General features: G+C 40.4%; 1 protein-coding gene across 5 annotated transcripts in view; it reads right to left on the bottom strand.

The window, feature by feature from the left end:
- The window catches only part of LOC124551098 (caspase-1-like), a 118,296-nt gene that overhangs the window by 42,424 nt on the left and 58,286 nt on the right, over window positions 1-17,586 (bottom strand). For 4 of the 5 annotated variants that reach the window (XM_047126041.1, XM_047126032.1, XM_047126048.1 and 1 more), the window contains one exon: window positions 6,236-6,522. In XM_047126041.1, the coding sequence (XP_046981997.1) occupies window positions 6,236-6,522 (287 nt within the window). The remainder of the gene's footprint in view (window positions 1-6,235; window positions 6,523-17,586) is intronic. The other variant, XM_047126066.1, reaches the window with a different exon arrangement.

Raw genomic sequence — 17,586 nt, forward strand, 5'->3', positions numbered from 1 at the left:
GCAGCATAGAAGAAAGAATAACTTTACGCACCAGTGTAATCAGTTAAATGGTATGTCACAGAAGCCGGGCGAATCTATCAACAGTTTTACTGAGAGAATAAGAAGACTCAGTATTAATACCTGTAAGATGGATCTGAGCACTATGGGACTTAACATCTGAGGTCATCAGTCCCCTAGGACTTAGAACTACTTAAACCTAACTAACCTAAGGACATCACACGCATCCATGCCCGAGGCAGGATTCGAACCTGCGACCGTAGCGGTCAGACTCAAGCGCATAGAACCGCTCGGCTACAACGGCCCTCCCTGTGAGTTAAAGGAGAGTTACAACACAAATAAGATCCTTCTACAAGAAGCAGCGCACAGGGTATTAGATGCATTGCCACCCATTGTGTCAAGGAAGGTAAGAACAGAATCTCTGAAAGAATTAGGTGGAGCCATTGGCACAGCAACGGATTTAGAAGAAACAGATGGCTAATCAATCATTTTTTCCGTTGACCTCAAATGCTACCATTGTAGAGTATCGGGCCACATACAATGGCATTGAAACTTCCTGGCAGATTGAAACTGTGTGCCCGACCGAGACTCGAACTCGGGACCTTTGCCTTTCGCGGGCAAGTGCTCTACCATCTGAGCTACCGAAGCACAACTCACGCCCGGTACTCACAGCTTTACTTCTGCCAGTATCTCTTCATATCAGCGCACACTCCGCTGCAGAATGAAAATGTCATTCTGGATACAATGAGATTGTCTTTATCCACAATGTAGAAAATGTGGGAAAGCTGGACATTAAGAACAAGACTGTAGAAAAATATGAAGGATAACAGAACGTTATTAAACAGAAATAGCCAACCATTAAATGAGAATGGAAGGCCCAGGTCCACTAGGCAGCACTCTCAGTGAATGTTAGCAGAGTATTGGATGGAAGGGAAGCACAAATGCCTATCATACACAGTGGTGTACATGTCTGTATTAAGTTTGCACCCCATAGGAAAGAGGTTATTAAACCCTTCACAGGATAGATTATGTAGAATAGAGGGTAATGACGTGCATTCGGTGGGATTGGCAGTATTAGGTTTTCAGGCGGGAACAAAGCCACTTTGGAAGAATGTGGAGGTTACATATAATGCAGATGTCAGTTACAGCATATCCTTCATTGGGTTTTCTGTATAAGCACCACGCTAAAACTACTCTCTATGAAACATAGTTCTGTCTGGGGAAAGTGTTGTCAGTGACATACTGCTTCAAGTCTCATCTTTCCAGTATAATGAACCGATAGAACTACGTGCAAAAGCACAAGTGATCAGTTCATATGATAGCATACAACAAGGTACAGGGAACTACTACAGATGAAAGTAGTAACAGATCTACCAGTAAATGTGCTATTGTAGTTGAATCACTGTTCGAAAATAATGAACTGGATAAAACACAAAAGCATTTTACTTGTACAGGAGGTAGACAGTAAGCGGATAGTGCACTTCAGCATTGATGATTTCGTGAATGAAGACACAGAGTTACCTATAGCATTGTTGGTCACCGGTTTAGATGTTCTAGATGAAGATGATCTAGACAGGATGAATTTGAAGCCTACCTATAAGATAACCATCGGCGTAACTGCATTATGTGAGAAGGTGAAACATTTAAAGGTAACGAAAAGAGTACCACCTACAGTGACGCAACACAGAATACCAACTGGTGTGAATCACTGGTGTAGTCTGCGACGCATCACATAATGATGGAGCCTATTAACCAGCAACTGTGTAGTGGCAACATTGAGGAAACTACAGTTCATGAGGTGATCTTGTAGTGGTAGTACCAAAAGAGAAAAGAGAGTGAATGAAACGAAGGAGCAGAGGTTTATCTGTGACTATAGATGCCTCAATAGTCTTCAATTACAGACATATACCCAATCCTGAATATAACAGAAATACTGGACAATTTGTGGCATTGTACGTATATTTTCACTATAGATCTAAGGAGTGGATATCATTAGCTGAAAACAGCATTGAACCTTGAGGTCATTACCAGTCTCGGCATATGCTGTTTAACATGAAGTACGCACTAGCCACATTCCAGCGTTTGATGGATGGAGTGTGGAGTGGATTAAATTTAAAGTACTGTATCGTTTATCTGGACGAGATCCTTGTGATTGCTAGAGATACAGAGGGGCGTGTACGCTGGTGTTAAAGGGAATATGATCAGCAAACATAAACCTTAGCACAGAAAAGTGTTAGTTGGCACTGCAGGAAGTAAATTACTTAGCACATGTAGTATTATGAAAAGGATAAGTTGCTGCTCACCATAGAGTGGAGATGTTGAGTCGCAAACAGGCACAACAAAAACCACTAAACAAGCAAGCTTTCGGCCAAACGGCCTTCTTCTGCTGAAGTGCACAACGAACACAAATATACACACACACACACACACACACACACACACATACACACACACACATTCACACAAACACCTCGGTGGCCAGAGACAGTGGTCATGTGTGTATGTGTGTGTGTTTGTGAGTTGTGTGTGTGTGTGTGTGTGTGTGTGTGTGTGTGTGTGTGTGTGTGCGTGTTTGTGTGTGTGTGCGTGTTTGTGTGCGTATTTCGTCTATTTCAGAAGAAGGCCTTTTGGCCGAAAACTTACTTGTTTAGCGGTCTTTTTGATGCGTGTGTCTGCAACTCAGCATCTCCACTATAAGGCGAGTAGCAATTTATCCTTTACATAATACTGTCATTATTCTATCCTGGATTTTCCATTTTTAGGAATTTTTATTTTGAAAGCAGAAAGTGGAGAGGAAAGAGGGCATTTCGTGGTAGGCTTAGCCCACATGCTTCTCGCTAACTGACGTTGCAGATTTGTCGGAAAGCCTTCTTCTGGGGTAAGAATATGGTAACAGATAATGGAGTGAATGTAAGCAAAGTAAAGAAGCCTTCAGAGACGGTGGAGATTATTCTTACCATGAAAATAGCAGTACCGGTATTCAGCTGTAGCACAAACTCTTTCACGTGATACAAGAAAGCTTTTCATCTAACCTTAGTCACAAATATTTAAAATACGAGACTTTACTGTGTGACCACCATGGGACAACACATTTCAGCTCTTACAAGAGTGAAGAGCATTGCTTTTTGTTGCAGTTCGACGTTAATTTACTCTCTGGAAGCCACCTGCTAATGTTATTTACTAACCTCTTAGATAGCTCTACATCTACATCCACACGATTACTGTGCAATTCACAATTAAGTGTCTGGCAGGAGGTTCATCGAACCACCATTAAGCTACTTCTCTGCTGTTCTATTCTATAACAGTGCGCGAGAAAAATGAATAGTTAAATCTTTCGGTGCGACCTCTGATTTCTCTTATTTTATTATGATGATCACTTCTTCCTACTTAGGTGGGCACCAACAAAATATTTTCACACATTGAGGAGAAAGGTGGTTATTGAAATTTCGTCAGAAGTTCCTGCCTCAGCGAAAAACGCCTTTGTTTTAATGACCACCATTCCAATTCGTGTATCATATCCGTGACACTCTCTCCCCTGTTTCGTGGTAATACAAAATGATCTGCTCTTCTTTAACTTTTTCGATGTCCTCAATCAATCACATCTGACGCGGATCCCACACCACACAGCAGCACTCCAGAAGAGGGCGACAAGCGTAGTGTAAGCAGCTTAGATCTTTTACATACTGTTCCCCATCTAACAATTGTGTCATCTGCAAAGGGAAAGTGTTTCGAACCATCTCTCAGGTTCAGTAGTAGATCATTCATACAATTATTTTAAGAAAACGGACTGTAACAGAACCTGTGGCAACTTTCCACTTTACATATTCAAACTTATTCCCTACTTGTTAAACTGGAGAAGAACTTTCTGCTTCTTTCTTCTTCCCAGATCTGAGCTATTGCCGAAGTTTTTCCGTTATCCTATGATATTCCAATTTATGCAAAATTGTTTCACTACAAAGGCCTTTGTTAAATCAAAGACAATAACTTCTGTCCTCCTGTGCTGCCCTAGTAATGCCTCACACTCAAAACAACAAATTCCTTTTCCTGTGAATGCTAATTCCTCGAAGGTAAACTTCCAGTCTGCCAATAAATTACGTGTCCTGAGATGTGACATTCGTCCCTTACACGTCGTGTCTCAAAACTTTCGAAAACACTGGATTCAAGGATTTTATTTCATAATTGTCTACATTATCTCTCTCTCCTTTTTTATGTAGTCGTTTCACTAACGATGCCATTTAACGCTCATACTCTGCCGGCGAAGGTGAAGCTCTTCATTTCCAACATAAAAGAAATCAACATTTGTCTTGAAACTGTTATGATCACTTTTAAAATTATCACTGTCAAGATACGTAAATTTTTATTTTTAAATATTTAACGTCTCAATAATGAGATCGACAGGAAGTGCAAAATGGCTAAGCAGGAATGGCTAGAGGACAAATGTAAGGATGTAGAGGCTTATCTCACTAGGGGTAAGATAGATACTGCCTACAGGAAAATTAAAGAGACCTTTGGAGAAAAGAGAACCACTTGTATGAATATCAAGACCTCAGATGGAAACCCAGTTCTAAGCAAAGAAGGGAAAGCAGAAAGGTGGAAGGAGTATATAGAGGGTCTATACAAGGACGATGTATTTGAGGACAATATTATGGAAATGGAAGAGGATGTAGACGAAGATGAAATGGGAGATACGATACTGCGTGAAGAGTTTGACAGAGCACTGAAAGACCTGAGTCGAAACAAGGCCCCGGGAGTAGATAACATTCCATTAGAACTACTGATAGCGTTGGGAGAGCCAATCCTGACAAAACTCTACCATCTGGTGGGCAAGATGTATGAGACAGGCGAAATACCCTCAGACTTCAAGAAGAATATAATAATTCAAATCCCAAAGAAAGCAGGTGTTGAGAGATGTGAAAATTACCAAACTATCAGTTTAATAAGTCACGGCTGCAAAATACTAACGCGAATTCTTTACAGACGAATGGAAAAACTAGTAGAAGCCGACCTCGGGGAAGATCAGTTTGGATTCCGTAGAAGTGTTGGAACACGTGAGGCAATACTGACCCCACGACTTATCTTGGAAGCTAGATTAAGGAAAGGCAAACCTACGTTTCTAGCATTTGTAGACTTAGAAAAAGCTTTTGACAATGTTGACTGGAATACTCTCTTTCAGATTCTGAAGGTAGCAGGGGTAAAATACAGGGAACGAAAAGCTATTTACAATTTGTACAGAAACCAAATGGCAGTTATAAGAGTTGAGGGGCATGAAAGGGAAGCAGTGGTTGGGAAGGGAGTGAGACAGGGTTGGAGCCTCTCCCCAATGTTATTCAATCTGTATATTGAGCAAGCAGTGAAGGAAACAAAAGAAAAATTCGAAGTAGGTACTAAAATGCATGGAGAAGAAATAAAAACCTTGAGGTTCGCAGATGACATTGTAATTCTGTCAGAGAAAGCAAAGGACTTGGAAGAGCAGGTGAACGGACTGGATAGCGTCTTGAAAGGAGGGTATAAGAAGAACATCAACAAAAGCAAAACGAGGATAATGGAATGTAGTCGAATTAAGTCGGGAGTCGGTGAGGGTATTAGATTAGGAAATGAGACACTTAAAGTAGTAAAGGAGTTTTGCTATTTGGGGAGCAAAATAACTGATGATGGTCGAAGTAGAGAGGATATAAAATGTTGACTGGCAATAGCAAGGAAAGAGTTTCTGAAGAAGAGAAATTTGTTAACATCGATTATAGATTTAAGTGTCAGGAAGTCGTTTCTGAAAGTATTTGTATGGAGTGTAGCCATGTATGGAAGTGAAACATGGACGATAAATAGTTTGGAAAGGAAGAGAATAGAAGCTTTCGAAATGTGGTGCTACGGAAGAATGCTGAAGATTAGATGGGTAGATCATATAATTAATGAGGAGGTATTGAATAGGATTAGGGAGAGAAGAAGTTTGTGGCACCACTTGACAAGAAGAAGGGACCGGTTGGTAGGACATGTGTTGAGGCATCAATGGATCACCAATGTAGCATTGGAGGGCAGCGTGGAGGGTAAAAATCGTAGAGGGAGACCAAGAGATAAATACACCAAGCAGATTCAGAAGGATGTAGGTTGCAGTAGGTACTGGGAGATGAAGAAGCTTGCACAGGATAGAGTAGCATGGAGAGCTGCATCAAACCAGTCTCAGGACTGAAGACCACAACAACAACAACAAATATTTAAGATGTTTCTGAAGATGTTTACTTACCTTCTGCCAGTATCTCCTTTATTTCCTGGTAACGCTTATTGTCGAAAGGTTTGACTTTGAAGCCGAGTTTGCTAAAAGTCTTCAAGACTGCGTCTTTGTCTCGGCTGGTTCCTTCCCTTCTCGGCGGCCTGTACAACTCTCCGTCTTTGAACTCACGGATGTCGAACTCATAATGGTTGAAGACGAGAGCCAAACCACGCTTAGTATTGCGCATGAAGTACTCCTCGTCGTCTTTCGAGACGCCAGGGTTCGGCAGCGCTTGCATCATTCGTGAAGGTTTGGAAATTCTGCAACCAATTGGGTGTCATTCAGTGTCTGTACATTGTAGAGCAAAGTAACTTGATCTTTTTAGAAATCCATTCAAATAAAAATAACGCAGATGTGTATTTAATGATGAAGTTGTCTGGCTACTTATTTACGAATGCCAAAAAATTAGTGTGAGACTCATCACTGACGAAAATAACATCGAATTCAGAGTTTCATGTTTGTTACTAATGTTGATATGAGGCGTACAAATCAAGCAGCATCTCTTATAGCATCAACAGCCTCATGCTGGAGATTAAATCTTGTTGCAAGATGTTCACCCCATCACATCACATGCACTTTTTCCAACACCTGTTACTGAAATTATCCATTTTGTTGTCTTAATTCATGTACTACAGTGTTGACCAAGATCTTAAAGCTGAAAGCGGTCATGCTGCATCATCTGTCACATACACATATTTAAAAAATGCATGGCCTCTAGATGCTATTGAGGCGTAGCGGCGTATAACGATCCTGCCTTGGAGGCAGTTAAGTGAGAGATGTGTCTCAGAGCTGGATTATGACAGATGGTGACACGAGACTGGACGCGCACTTAGTTCATGTATCAGCCGATAGAGGACAATATTGGATAGGGGGACTGTGATTTTAGTTTCGATTGTGCCCAGTAGAGTGCACTAAAGTAATAGAATGTTTTTCATAAACTGTTCTAGTATTTTCATAAAGTGTTATTATTTCTTTTTGTGTACGTAAAATGTTATAAATGTGTTTTAGCAGTATGAATGATGCGTTAGTGTGGTTTAAGGTTAATATGAAGATAATTGTTTAACAAGTTATGTAGTAGGATATAGTGTGGGAACATTTCGAAGAAGTATGGATATGGACAAAGGGGATTTTTGCAGAATAGATTTGTAAAGTAAGTTTATGGTAAAGGGAAAGTTAATTTAGGTATAAATAACAACAGTAAATAACTTTATGCATAAGCAAAACTTCAGCATATTAGATAATTACGTCGGTAAGAAGTTCAGTCGTGAGGTTTACTATTTTGCGATTGGTTATGGGTGAAAAGCGTAGACTGACGTGGGAGAGTGTTGTTTTGCTATTGGCTGTTACGTAAACTGACCAATGGTAAAGCAGTATTCTTCGCGCGCATTTCTCTGCTGATAGAGAAGACCTAGAGTATTCTAGACAAGAGTGGAAGCGTAGCCATGAAAGAGATCGGACGTGTGCAGTAGTAGTTCCGATGGAAATGATAAGTTGCCGGATCTAGCAGTGTTTCATACATCAAAAGTGTTAGAAAGTGACGGCGTAATTATTCCGATGTATGTGTAGAAATTTCGGAATTTTTAAGTGAATTTTGTGACGAGAAAAGACATATATTCCGCGTGGCGTATTGATCAGGTTGGTGGCTAAAAACTGTGACTGCTTTTTGAACCGACAGACTTAATATTTGGCGAGCATTATCAATCAAAAACAATCAGGATTTTTGTAGCTATTACGTTTTCGGGAAATGCAACGCCATAAACTTGCTAACGTGAGTGAAAGGGGTTGTGAGTGACTGTGTTAAGACTAGCACAGGCTTGGCAGTGATACTTGTTCACCTAAGTTTCAGAATATATTAATTGAGGACAAAATTTCCAACCTTTCATTTCGTGTTTCTCCCGAAACGTAGATTAGTGACTTTAATTGCAGCCTGGTTCACGTCGAAGTACAGTAGGTTTCACTCGGCTTCCCTACTGATGATCTGCTGACACAATGTTCACAGGTAGGTGCAGGTCCGTCGTAAAGGGACGGAAAGAACCGCGCCGCCGCACTATGTCATCAATTATCAGGCTGACAGCGTAGCAAACATGTGCACTGTCATGAATGAGATAGTCACTGACAATAGCAAAACAGCGTGATGTTCCAAGGAAGTGAGCAACACGTGAAGATTGATACCTGTGATGTGTGCCAGTGGTAGCTTTGAATTTCGTTCTGAGCAACAGACCAATTCTCAGCAAATTCGAAATGAAGAATTAATGTATAAGTATTCTGGGATGTGGCTGATTTTACTTCTCCTATGATCTGTCTCTGAATCCCCATTACGTACTCCTGAAACCATCATTTATCTTGCGGCTCTTGACATATACATATAAATGTCAGGTCCATCTCTGTGTGCTATTTTTCTGCGACACTACTTATGGCGAAAGAAACAAGTTTCCAATTAGTGCAGTAAATAAATGTGCATACTTCTTTCACTGCCTAGCATTTTACTCATGTTGGTAGTAAGGAGTAGAATTCTGTGAGACCAATTTTCAAATTTGGGTTCTCCTTTTTTTATTAGGAGATATGCTTTTCTGAATCATCTTGTCATATGTATTTTTACCTTTTTAACTTCTTCACCATTTTCACTAACAGAGATAACATATGCCTGGTTACGACCTCGCCTGTTGTAATCTTTGTCATCACTTAGGTAATATTCCAGAGCAACAGTAAACATTTCGTCTTGCAACGGATTCCCACAGTCAGAATATGGGCATGCCCAAATACCTTTCTCGTTCTTTATTTTACAAGCTTTTGAAATCAAATAATGTGAGGAAGTGGCTATCTATTTCTGTATCTACTGCTTAGAGTAGATGCCTGATATCAGTGTTAGTAACAGTACCTTCTCAGTACAAGTGGCTTCTGGGACAGAGGTATTTAGGTTTTGAAACCACACATCACATTTCGTGCACATATCACTATCTTCAGGGTCTGCACCAAGTGCATCTACATTATACACTTCAGAAAGTTTTGAAAATGTTGCCTGTTCAAAGTTGTTTCACTTTCTTCCACTTTTCTTTTTACATACCGTGTTCTTCTTGTGCATCTTACCTTTCCTGGACCTTTAAGGAGGGATATCGTTGGAGCTAGAGTAGAAACGTTAACATTCAACACATCAACAACTTCACACCCAGAAATATAAACATCTGCAATGTCTTCTTCAGTTTCACATTTGGGTGATGGGGGTCGTTCAGGTGAGTCGTCACTGAATTTCTTCTTGTGATGAGTGTAGCAATTCCTGCACAATTGATGTAATGATAATACTGTTACTTGAGGACCAAGATATTTCTGCAATACCTCTGACACATTTCCAACAATTGTGAAGTGTTTTTCACTTTCTTAAACACCACCTTTCTGTGTCTTTTTTCATAGCCGACACATCTCACTCTTTCACTACCGTATTTTCTCACTGACACTGTATCCAACAAAAAGTTCAAAACAAACACAAAACTCAATGCATAACGATTCATGTGCAAGTTCTCAATCATTTGTTATAAACAGAAGAGCGCTGGAAACAGTGTTACCAACATGCATATTTTACACCAGAAATTCAGTGTTGCGAATTATGCAGAATATTGAAAATTTTTTAACACTTTACAGAGAAAAATATTGCCCACTGGTTTGCATTGACTACTAACATATTAACCAAATAATATTTAGCGTAATTCTCAAAAGTTTTCGGATGTGGATTTTCTAGTGAATAATTCGTAAAAACTCGTAAAAATGCAATTTTTTACATTTTTAGTAATAAATATTTACATAATACAGACAGATGGAGCAGGAAAGATACTGTTTATAATTACATCAGTAGTATCTGGTAATATATCAGAAAAGTTAGCGTTCTGTGAATTTCTAAATTAGAAGAAAAAGTTTTTTAATTGGAAAAATAATTTAAATTTCGTTTTTCGTCTTAAATTTGTAAGTTAAAGGAACCCTTTAGGTGTATGGGTTAAATAAATTTCAACACACTAACAGGGAGCTTTATAGCAAAACATCTGCCATGTCCCCAGTACTTTTGGTTCATTAGTTATTTTTTTTTTTTTTTGTTCTCTACTGTTTGAAGAGTAATTTACAAAATAAACATTCTTCAAAAGGCCATAACATTTACGAAAATTAAGACAAAACGAATATATTTTATTTTTTAACACTTAACGATATAGAGGTCTAATATATATTTTTTCAGAGAAATTCATGACCATGAGTTGACATGAGCTGTATGATTTGAGATGAAATCACCCAGATGTGGATCCATCTATGAGGAACTGCTTGGAGAGTGTGCAGCGAACAGACTTGAATCGCAGGGAAGTGCCATTGCAGAGGGTACTGAAGGCATCAAAATCAACTAAACTGCCTAGGATCGATGTACTGGAACCATTAAATCATATACCAGCAAGAAATTGATTTGTATTAACAATGATAAATCATTTTCCTCGGTATGTTGTCAGTGACACCAGCACAAGCAATGGCTAACAACTGGATAATCGAGTTTGGAGATCCAAGTAGACTGACCTCAACCATGGCACGAATTTCATGTTGGTCTTTTTGAAGGAGCTGCGTTGGTTGTTGCATGTGAAGAAGTTAAGAATGAGTCCTCTTCATCCAAAGGCTAAGGACAGAATGTAGTGGGTTCATAGAACAATCAGAAAAATGCTGGTCCTATGTGATGCCACATCACAGCGATTTGATTTGGATACATATCTTAGGTTCGTGTATAACTGAAAAGTACACGCGAATACTCGGTTATCCCCATATGATTTGATGCACGGGCGGTAGCATCATCATTCGATTTCATAAACACGAAGAATAAAATACAAGAAGAATGAGAACGAGTACAGAAGACGAATTAGAAGGCTTGAGAGAAGCAGAAGGAATCAGTGAAACATATGGCAATTCACTGCAGTTTAAATTAGGGCACTGGGTGATGTTATACGCCCCTCACAGGCTGAAGAAGAGGATGAAGAAGTTCATCACAAGGTATCAGGTGGTGAAGGCTACTTCACGAGTCAACCTAAAGCATTAGTTAACGAGAAGAAGGGTATTTTGAACATCTACGACCTTTTCGAAATAGTCTGAACTCAGTTCCAAGAATTTTTATGGCAGAGTCAGAGAATAACATGAGGAGAAGGAATAAGAGGAAGAGACAAGAAAATGTGGTTGAGCCTATGCAAGAAGTACCATATATATTAAGATCAAGGATATGAGGGGTGTTTGTTACAGATTTCGTTTCTTATATTTATATATTACCTCGTATATAGGATTGTAGTGAATTACTTATTTTAACACAAATACTTTTTTCGTTATTTTTGTTATATTTAATGGGATTTCTAGCAGCAGTTGCCTTCTGAGGGGGGGGGGGGGGGGTGTAAGAGTGACATTAGCCCCTGTTGCATTTCATCATATTTACTAGGCATCAGTGGCGCTGAAGGTGATTTTTAATGGAAGGGAAATGCGGAATAACGTGAGAACTTTGGGAAAAGTACTCAACTGACTTTGGCAAGGGGTGCTGAATCGGGTGTAGTAAGCTGCATACATCCTATGAGCAACTACGGGAACAAATAAGATGGGTAGTGGAAGTTGTGGCACGTACACATGGAAGAGGGGACGGTGGGATGCTGTGGGCAAAATCTAGAAAACGGTTTTTGAGATGGTATGGCTTCATTTACACAGCTTGAGGCTCCAGTGAATGGGCACCACTGTTGTGGCCCAGCTGTGGGGATCCAACGGACGTCCAACATGACTCGGGAGTTTGGCGATGGGTCCGCACTGGTGGCCAGCCCTATTACTGCTCGCATTGAGGTTGACCCTCACCAGTGGCCGAGTGGGAGGTCGCCTTGTGGCGTGGCAGGCAGTGAAAGACTCCCCAGGGGGCGGAAAGTAAGGACTCCCTGGTTAATCTGACGACCAGGTTACAGGTGCTGTCTGTGACTGACACTGTCGCTCAGCCAGATGCAGTCACCTGTCCTTTTCCAGAGGAAACCTCTCAGCCTGCAAGACCCAGGCAGTCACAGGGGGTGGGATTATTGATAGTTGGGAGTTCCAATGTTAGGTGCGTTATGGGGTCCATCAGATAAATGGCTGCTAAGGAGTGGAAAAAAAACCAGTGTGAACTCTGTGTGCGTACCGGGTGGAGTCAATCCAGATGTGGAATGGATCCTTCCAGATGCCACGAAGATCACAGGATGCAGCCACCTGCAGGTGGTGGCTCACGTCGGTACCAATGATCAGAAGAGATTGTCTCTGGTTTCGAGTGGCTATCAGAAGTAATAAAGGCTGCCAGTCTTGCTTGCGAGATGAAAGCAGATCTCTCCATTTGTGACATAGTTGAGAGGGCCGATTGTGGACCTCTCGTACTGAGCCAAGTGGAAGGTCTGACTCAGAGGCGCAGATGGTTCTGTCATCGTGTAGGCTGCACATTCCTCGATTTGCGCCGAAGGGTGGTGGGGTTTCGGGTTCTTCTAAATAAGTCAGTAGTCCATTACACGCAGGAGGTGGCTACACGTGTAACGGGGGTTAGTGGCGTGGACTTGACGGTTTCTTAGGCTAGAGGGTCTGGGGGAAATATAGAAAGGCTTCAGTCTCAATGGGTGCAAGTCGAACGCAGGAAGAACTTAGATCTAGGAACAATCGGTATAACAGTTGTAAATTGTCTTAACTGCTCTCGGAAAGTGCCAGAGCTCCGAACGCTAATAGAAAGCACTGGTGCTCATTTCGTTATAGGCTCTGAAAGCTGGCTAAGTCCGGAGATAAGTTAAGCCGAAATTTTTGCGAGGGACCTAATGGTGTTCAGAAAGGCTAGGCTAAAAACAGCAGTGGCGTCTTTGGTCCTTTTAGAAGGAGTTTATCTTGTAGCGAAATGGAAGTAGATAGTTCCTGTGAGTTCGTATAGGTAGAGGTCATTCCTTTCATCCGGAATAAAATAATAATTGGATCCTTTCACCGACCTCCCAAATCAAATGATACAATTGTTGAAAGGTTGAAAGAAAACTTGATTCTAATTTCAAACACATACCCGACCTATTCAATCAAAGTTGATGGTGACTTCAAATTTTCCCTCGATATGTTGTCGAAAATACATGTTTAAATCCACAGATACGCATTTTGTGCTAAACGTATTGTCTGAAAATTATTTCGAACAATTAGTTCATGAACCTACTGGAACAGAAAACAGATGTGAAAACACACTTGACCACTTAGCAACAAACAGTCCTGAGCTAATGAGCATCAAAGTGAGTAATGCGATTCGTGAACACGGGTTTGCCGTAGCGACACTGAAAATCATAACTCTCAAATCCTCCAAAAACAAACTAAAAATATATTTATTCAAAAAAGCAGACAAAAATTCGCTTGACGCCTTCCTGAGAGACAATCTTCACTCCTTCTAAATTAACTATGTAAGTGTAGAGCAGACGTGACTTAGATTCAGAGGAACAGTGTCGACAGCAATTGAGAGAGTTGTACGAAATAAATTAAGAATAGACGGAGCTGATTCCCCGTGGTACACAAAACAGGCCAGAACACTGTTTCAGAAACAACGAAAACAGTATGTCAAATGTAGACGAACGCAAAATACTCAAGATTGGCATCTTTTACAGAAGCTCGCAATTTAGAGCAGATTTCAATGCGAGATGCTTATAACAGTTTCCACAACGAAACTATCTCTCGAAACATGGCACAAAATCCAAAGAGACTGTGTTCATATGTAAAGTATTCTAGCAGCAAGACACAATCAATGCCATGTCTGCGTGATAGCAACGGAAATACTATCGATAGCAGTGCTACTAAAGCAGAGTTACTGAACACAGACTTCTGACATTGCTTCACCAAAATAGACGAAGTAAATATTTCCCAATTCGAATCAAGAACAGCTGGCAACATGAGTAACTCAGAAGTAGATATCTTCGAAGTAGTGCAGCAACTTACATCACTTAATAAAAGCAAGTATTCCTATCCAGACTGTATACTAATTATGCTTCTTTCAGACTACGCTGATTCAATAGCTCCGTACTTAACACTCGTATACAACCTCTCGCTCGTAGAAAGATTCGTACCCAAAGACTGGAAAGTTGCACAGGTCACACCAACATTCAAGAAAAGCAATAGGAGTAATCCACTAAATTGCAGATCCACATCATTAACATCGATATGCATCAGGATTTTGGAACATGTATTGTGATCAAAAATTATGAATTACCTCGAGGAAACAGTCAAGCGAGACACAGTCAACACGGATTTAGAAACAACTTTCTTGTGAAACACCACTAGCTCTTTACTCACACGAAGTATTGAATGCTACTGACAAGGGATTTCAAATTGTTCGTGATTTCCTGTCAAAGAGGCTACAGTTCGTAGTAATGGATGGAAAGTTATCAAGTACCAGAGAAGTGATTTTTGGCGTTCCTCAACGTAGTGTCATAGGCTTCTGCTGTTCCTTATCTATACAAACAATTTAGGAGACAATCTGAACAGCAGTCTTAGGTTGTTTGCAGATGACACTGTCGTGTATTGTCTAATAAAGTCATCAAGAGATTCAAACAAACTGCAAAACAATTTAGAAAAGTTATCTGTATGGTGTGAAAATTGGCAGTTGAGCCCAATAATGAAAATTGTGAGGTCATCCACGTGAGTACTAAAAGAAATCCGCTTAACTTCGGTTACACGATAAATCATTTAAATATGAAGGCCGTAAAAGCAACTGAATATCTAAGAATTGCAATTGCGAACAACTTAAATTGGAAAGAACACACAGAAAATGTGGGGAAAGCGAACCAAAGACTGTATTTTATTGGCAGAACACTTGGAAGATGCAACAGATGTACTAAAGAGAGTGCCTACGCTACGCTTGTCCGTTTTCTTTTGGAATAGTGCTGCGTGGTCTCGGATCCTTACCAGAAAAGACTAACTGAGTACATCGAAGAAGTTCAAAGAAGGGCTACACGTTTTGTATTATCGAGAAATAGGGGAGAGAGCGTCACGGAAATGATACAGGATGTGGGGTGGACATCAATAAAACAAAGGCGTTTCTGGTTGCGGTGGGAACTTTTCCGAAATTTCTATCACCAATTGTCTCCTCCGGATGTGAAAATATTTTATTGGCGCCGACCTACGTAGGAAGAAACGGTGACCACAACAAAGTGAGGAAAATCAGAGCTCGCATGGAAAGAAATAGATGTTCGTTTTTTCTGCACACTGTTCGAGAGTAGAATAAAACCGAATTATCGCGAAGGTGGTTCGGTGACCCTCTGCGAGGCACTAAGTGTAATGTACGCAGGTTTAGGTGTATTTACAGGAGTAACCGTAAGTAATACATGATCAAAAATCCATTTCACAGTTACATTTATTGGAGTAAATCTAACTTTCTTCTCTCACTGCATCTTAGGATTTGCAAGAATACTACTAGGATATTCTCACTATCCATAACATGCGAGGGTGATATTAGAGAGTGAAACGAAAAACTGTGCGAGCAGTAAGTAGACTGGCGGAGGGAAATAAGTAGCCAGAACCGTGGCAGGTTACAAAGACAGTGAGAGTGAAATGCTTGACAACACATGGTGATTACGGAAATCGTCAAGTAGTGTAATAGATTACGCTAGGAAATCGGAGGACACGATAAATCGGATTTTGTGAGTGCTGCAAGCATGAGTAGAAGTAATGCGCAAGGGAATTGTAGTGAGGAGGCTATTACAAATATTATCAGATAGCTTATGGGGCACATGAGGGGTAGTCTCAAACTTGGAAGAAGATATACATCATGTGTTTCATGGATAACTGGGTGCTAATTTTCTGTCGTCTGAACAGTACTTGTGAGTGTTATAGACAGCATGGAGAAAGCTGCCGCCTGAGTTATACCTGATTACGGAACCCAGTAGACAAAACGTGCCCTTCTGTCCCCGCATAGCATCACTAAAAGCGAAAACTGACCGGGCACGATTGTGAGTTCTCTTTCGATTTATAGTAACAGGAAGACATATACAGCTGAAGTGTTACGCCATTCACACATACCCAGCCAGGGGGGCAGCCCTTGAGGAGTTCGTGTAGATTGGAATCCGTGGAACATTACTAACATCGGAGGGAGGTCCGACAAGAGTTAAACAAATTAGCTTGAGCACATGCGTGTTACAGTTGTTCTTAGTCAAACAGAATGGACAAGATAGTGTGAGGGATATCGTGGAACCTAAAGTGCATTTCCAGCAAGCAGCTTTTCATTGGATTTGCTATACTTGTGGTGACATGGTAGTATTGACTAGTTGTTACGAGCAGTGAAAGCTCACGGAGGCCAGATGGATTCAACTGAAGGGTAGTGGCTTATCAATCAGCAGGTCTAGATGCTATATAACAGGATCAATCTTCCATCTACCAGCAGAAATTACAGTAATCACGCAACCACAGTTGCACAGTCCAGAAGTACCTCTGGAATTATTGCCAGCGCCGAATATAACATTTGTAAACCAACGTTAGAACCTGACCTAATCCGTTGGCCAGATCGATATACTGAAGTGCAGGCAGGGCACATTTCAGTGCATCAGCTGAAGGATTGTCTATAAAAAATATAATAAAATGTTTATGAGCTGTGAATTCATATAAGCGATAACAGTGAAATCAGCCTATGCCTGAAACGAATCGGAGGAATTGTATTTTCAAATGCTTTATTGCAAAACGTAAGCTGGAAGCCAAGCTCCTCTCAACAAACTATACTCGTTTCTGTTGTCTCCATCGAACTGAAAAGACATATTTTATGTTAAGTCTCTCTGTAATGGAATTAGTTTGATTTAGAATTAAATCTGTCACAATGGGATATATTTATGTTCCATTTAAAAGGATATGCACTCCCTGTAATTATTAACTGATACTTGCTTTATAATTTTTTCTAATATTTGTTTCAGAAAACCTGTAACTGTGGGGTCATCAGATCATGGTAAAGAGACTAACATGCAGAATGAAATTTGTGTTCCGCCATTGCTGTAAGCAAAGCGCATTCCTTATATTATTTGCGGATCATTTAACAGTGGCTTATATAATTCTGAGCAAGCGCAAACTACATTTGATCTGGCCACTGTCTGCGAACTGCGAGTCTACTGCTCTCGCTTCTGTAAGATACAGGCCCCACACACAGAAATGATGGTGGTGTTAAATTACGACGACTCGTAAATGATAAAAACTTCAGGAGCCAGCTTTATTTTGAAATCATTGCAGTCTTTTTACAAAATGGCTCTGAGCACTTTGGGACTTAACTTCTGAGGTCATCAGTCCCCTAGAACTTAGAACTACTTAAACCTAACTGACCTAAGGAC

The sequence above is a fragment of the Schistocerca americana genome, chromosome 1, assembly GCF_021461395.2.
Source record: "Schistocerca americana isolate TAMUIC-IGC-003095 chromosome 1, iqSchAmer2.1, whole genome shotgun sequence".
In the NCBI taxonomy this organism is placed as follows: domain Eukaryota; kingdom Metazoa; phylum Arthropoda; class Insecta; order Orthoptera; family Acrididae; genus Schistocerca; species Schistocerca americana.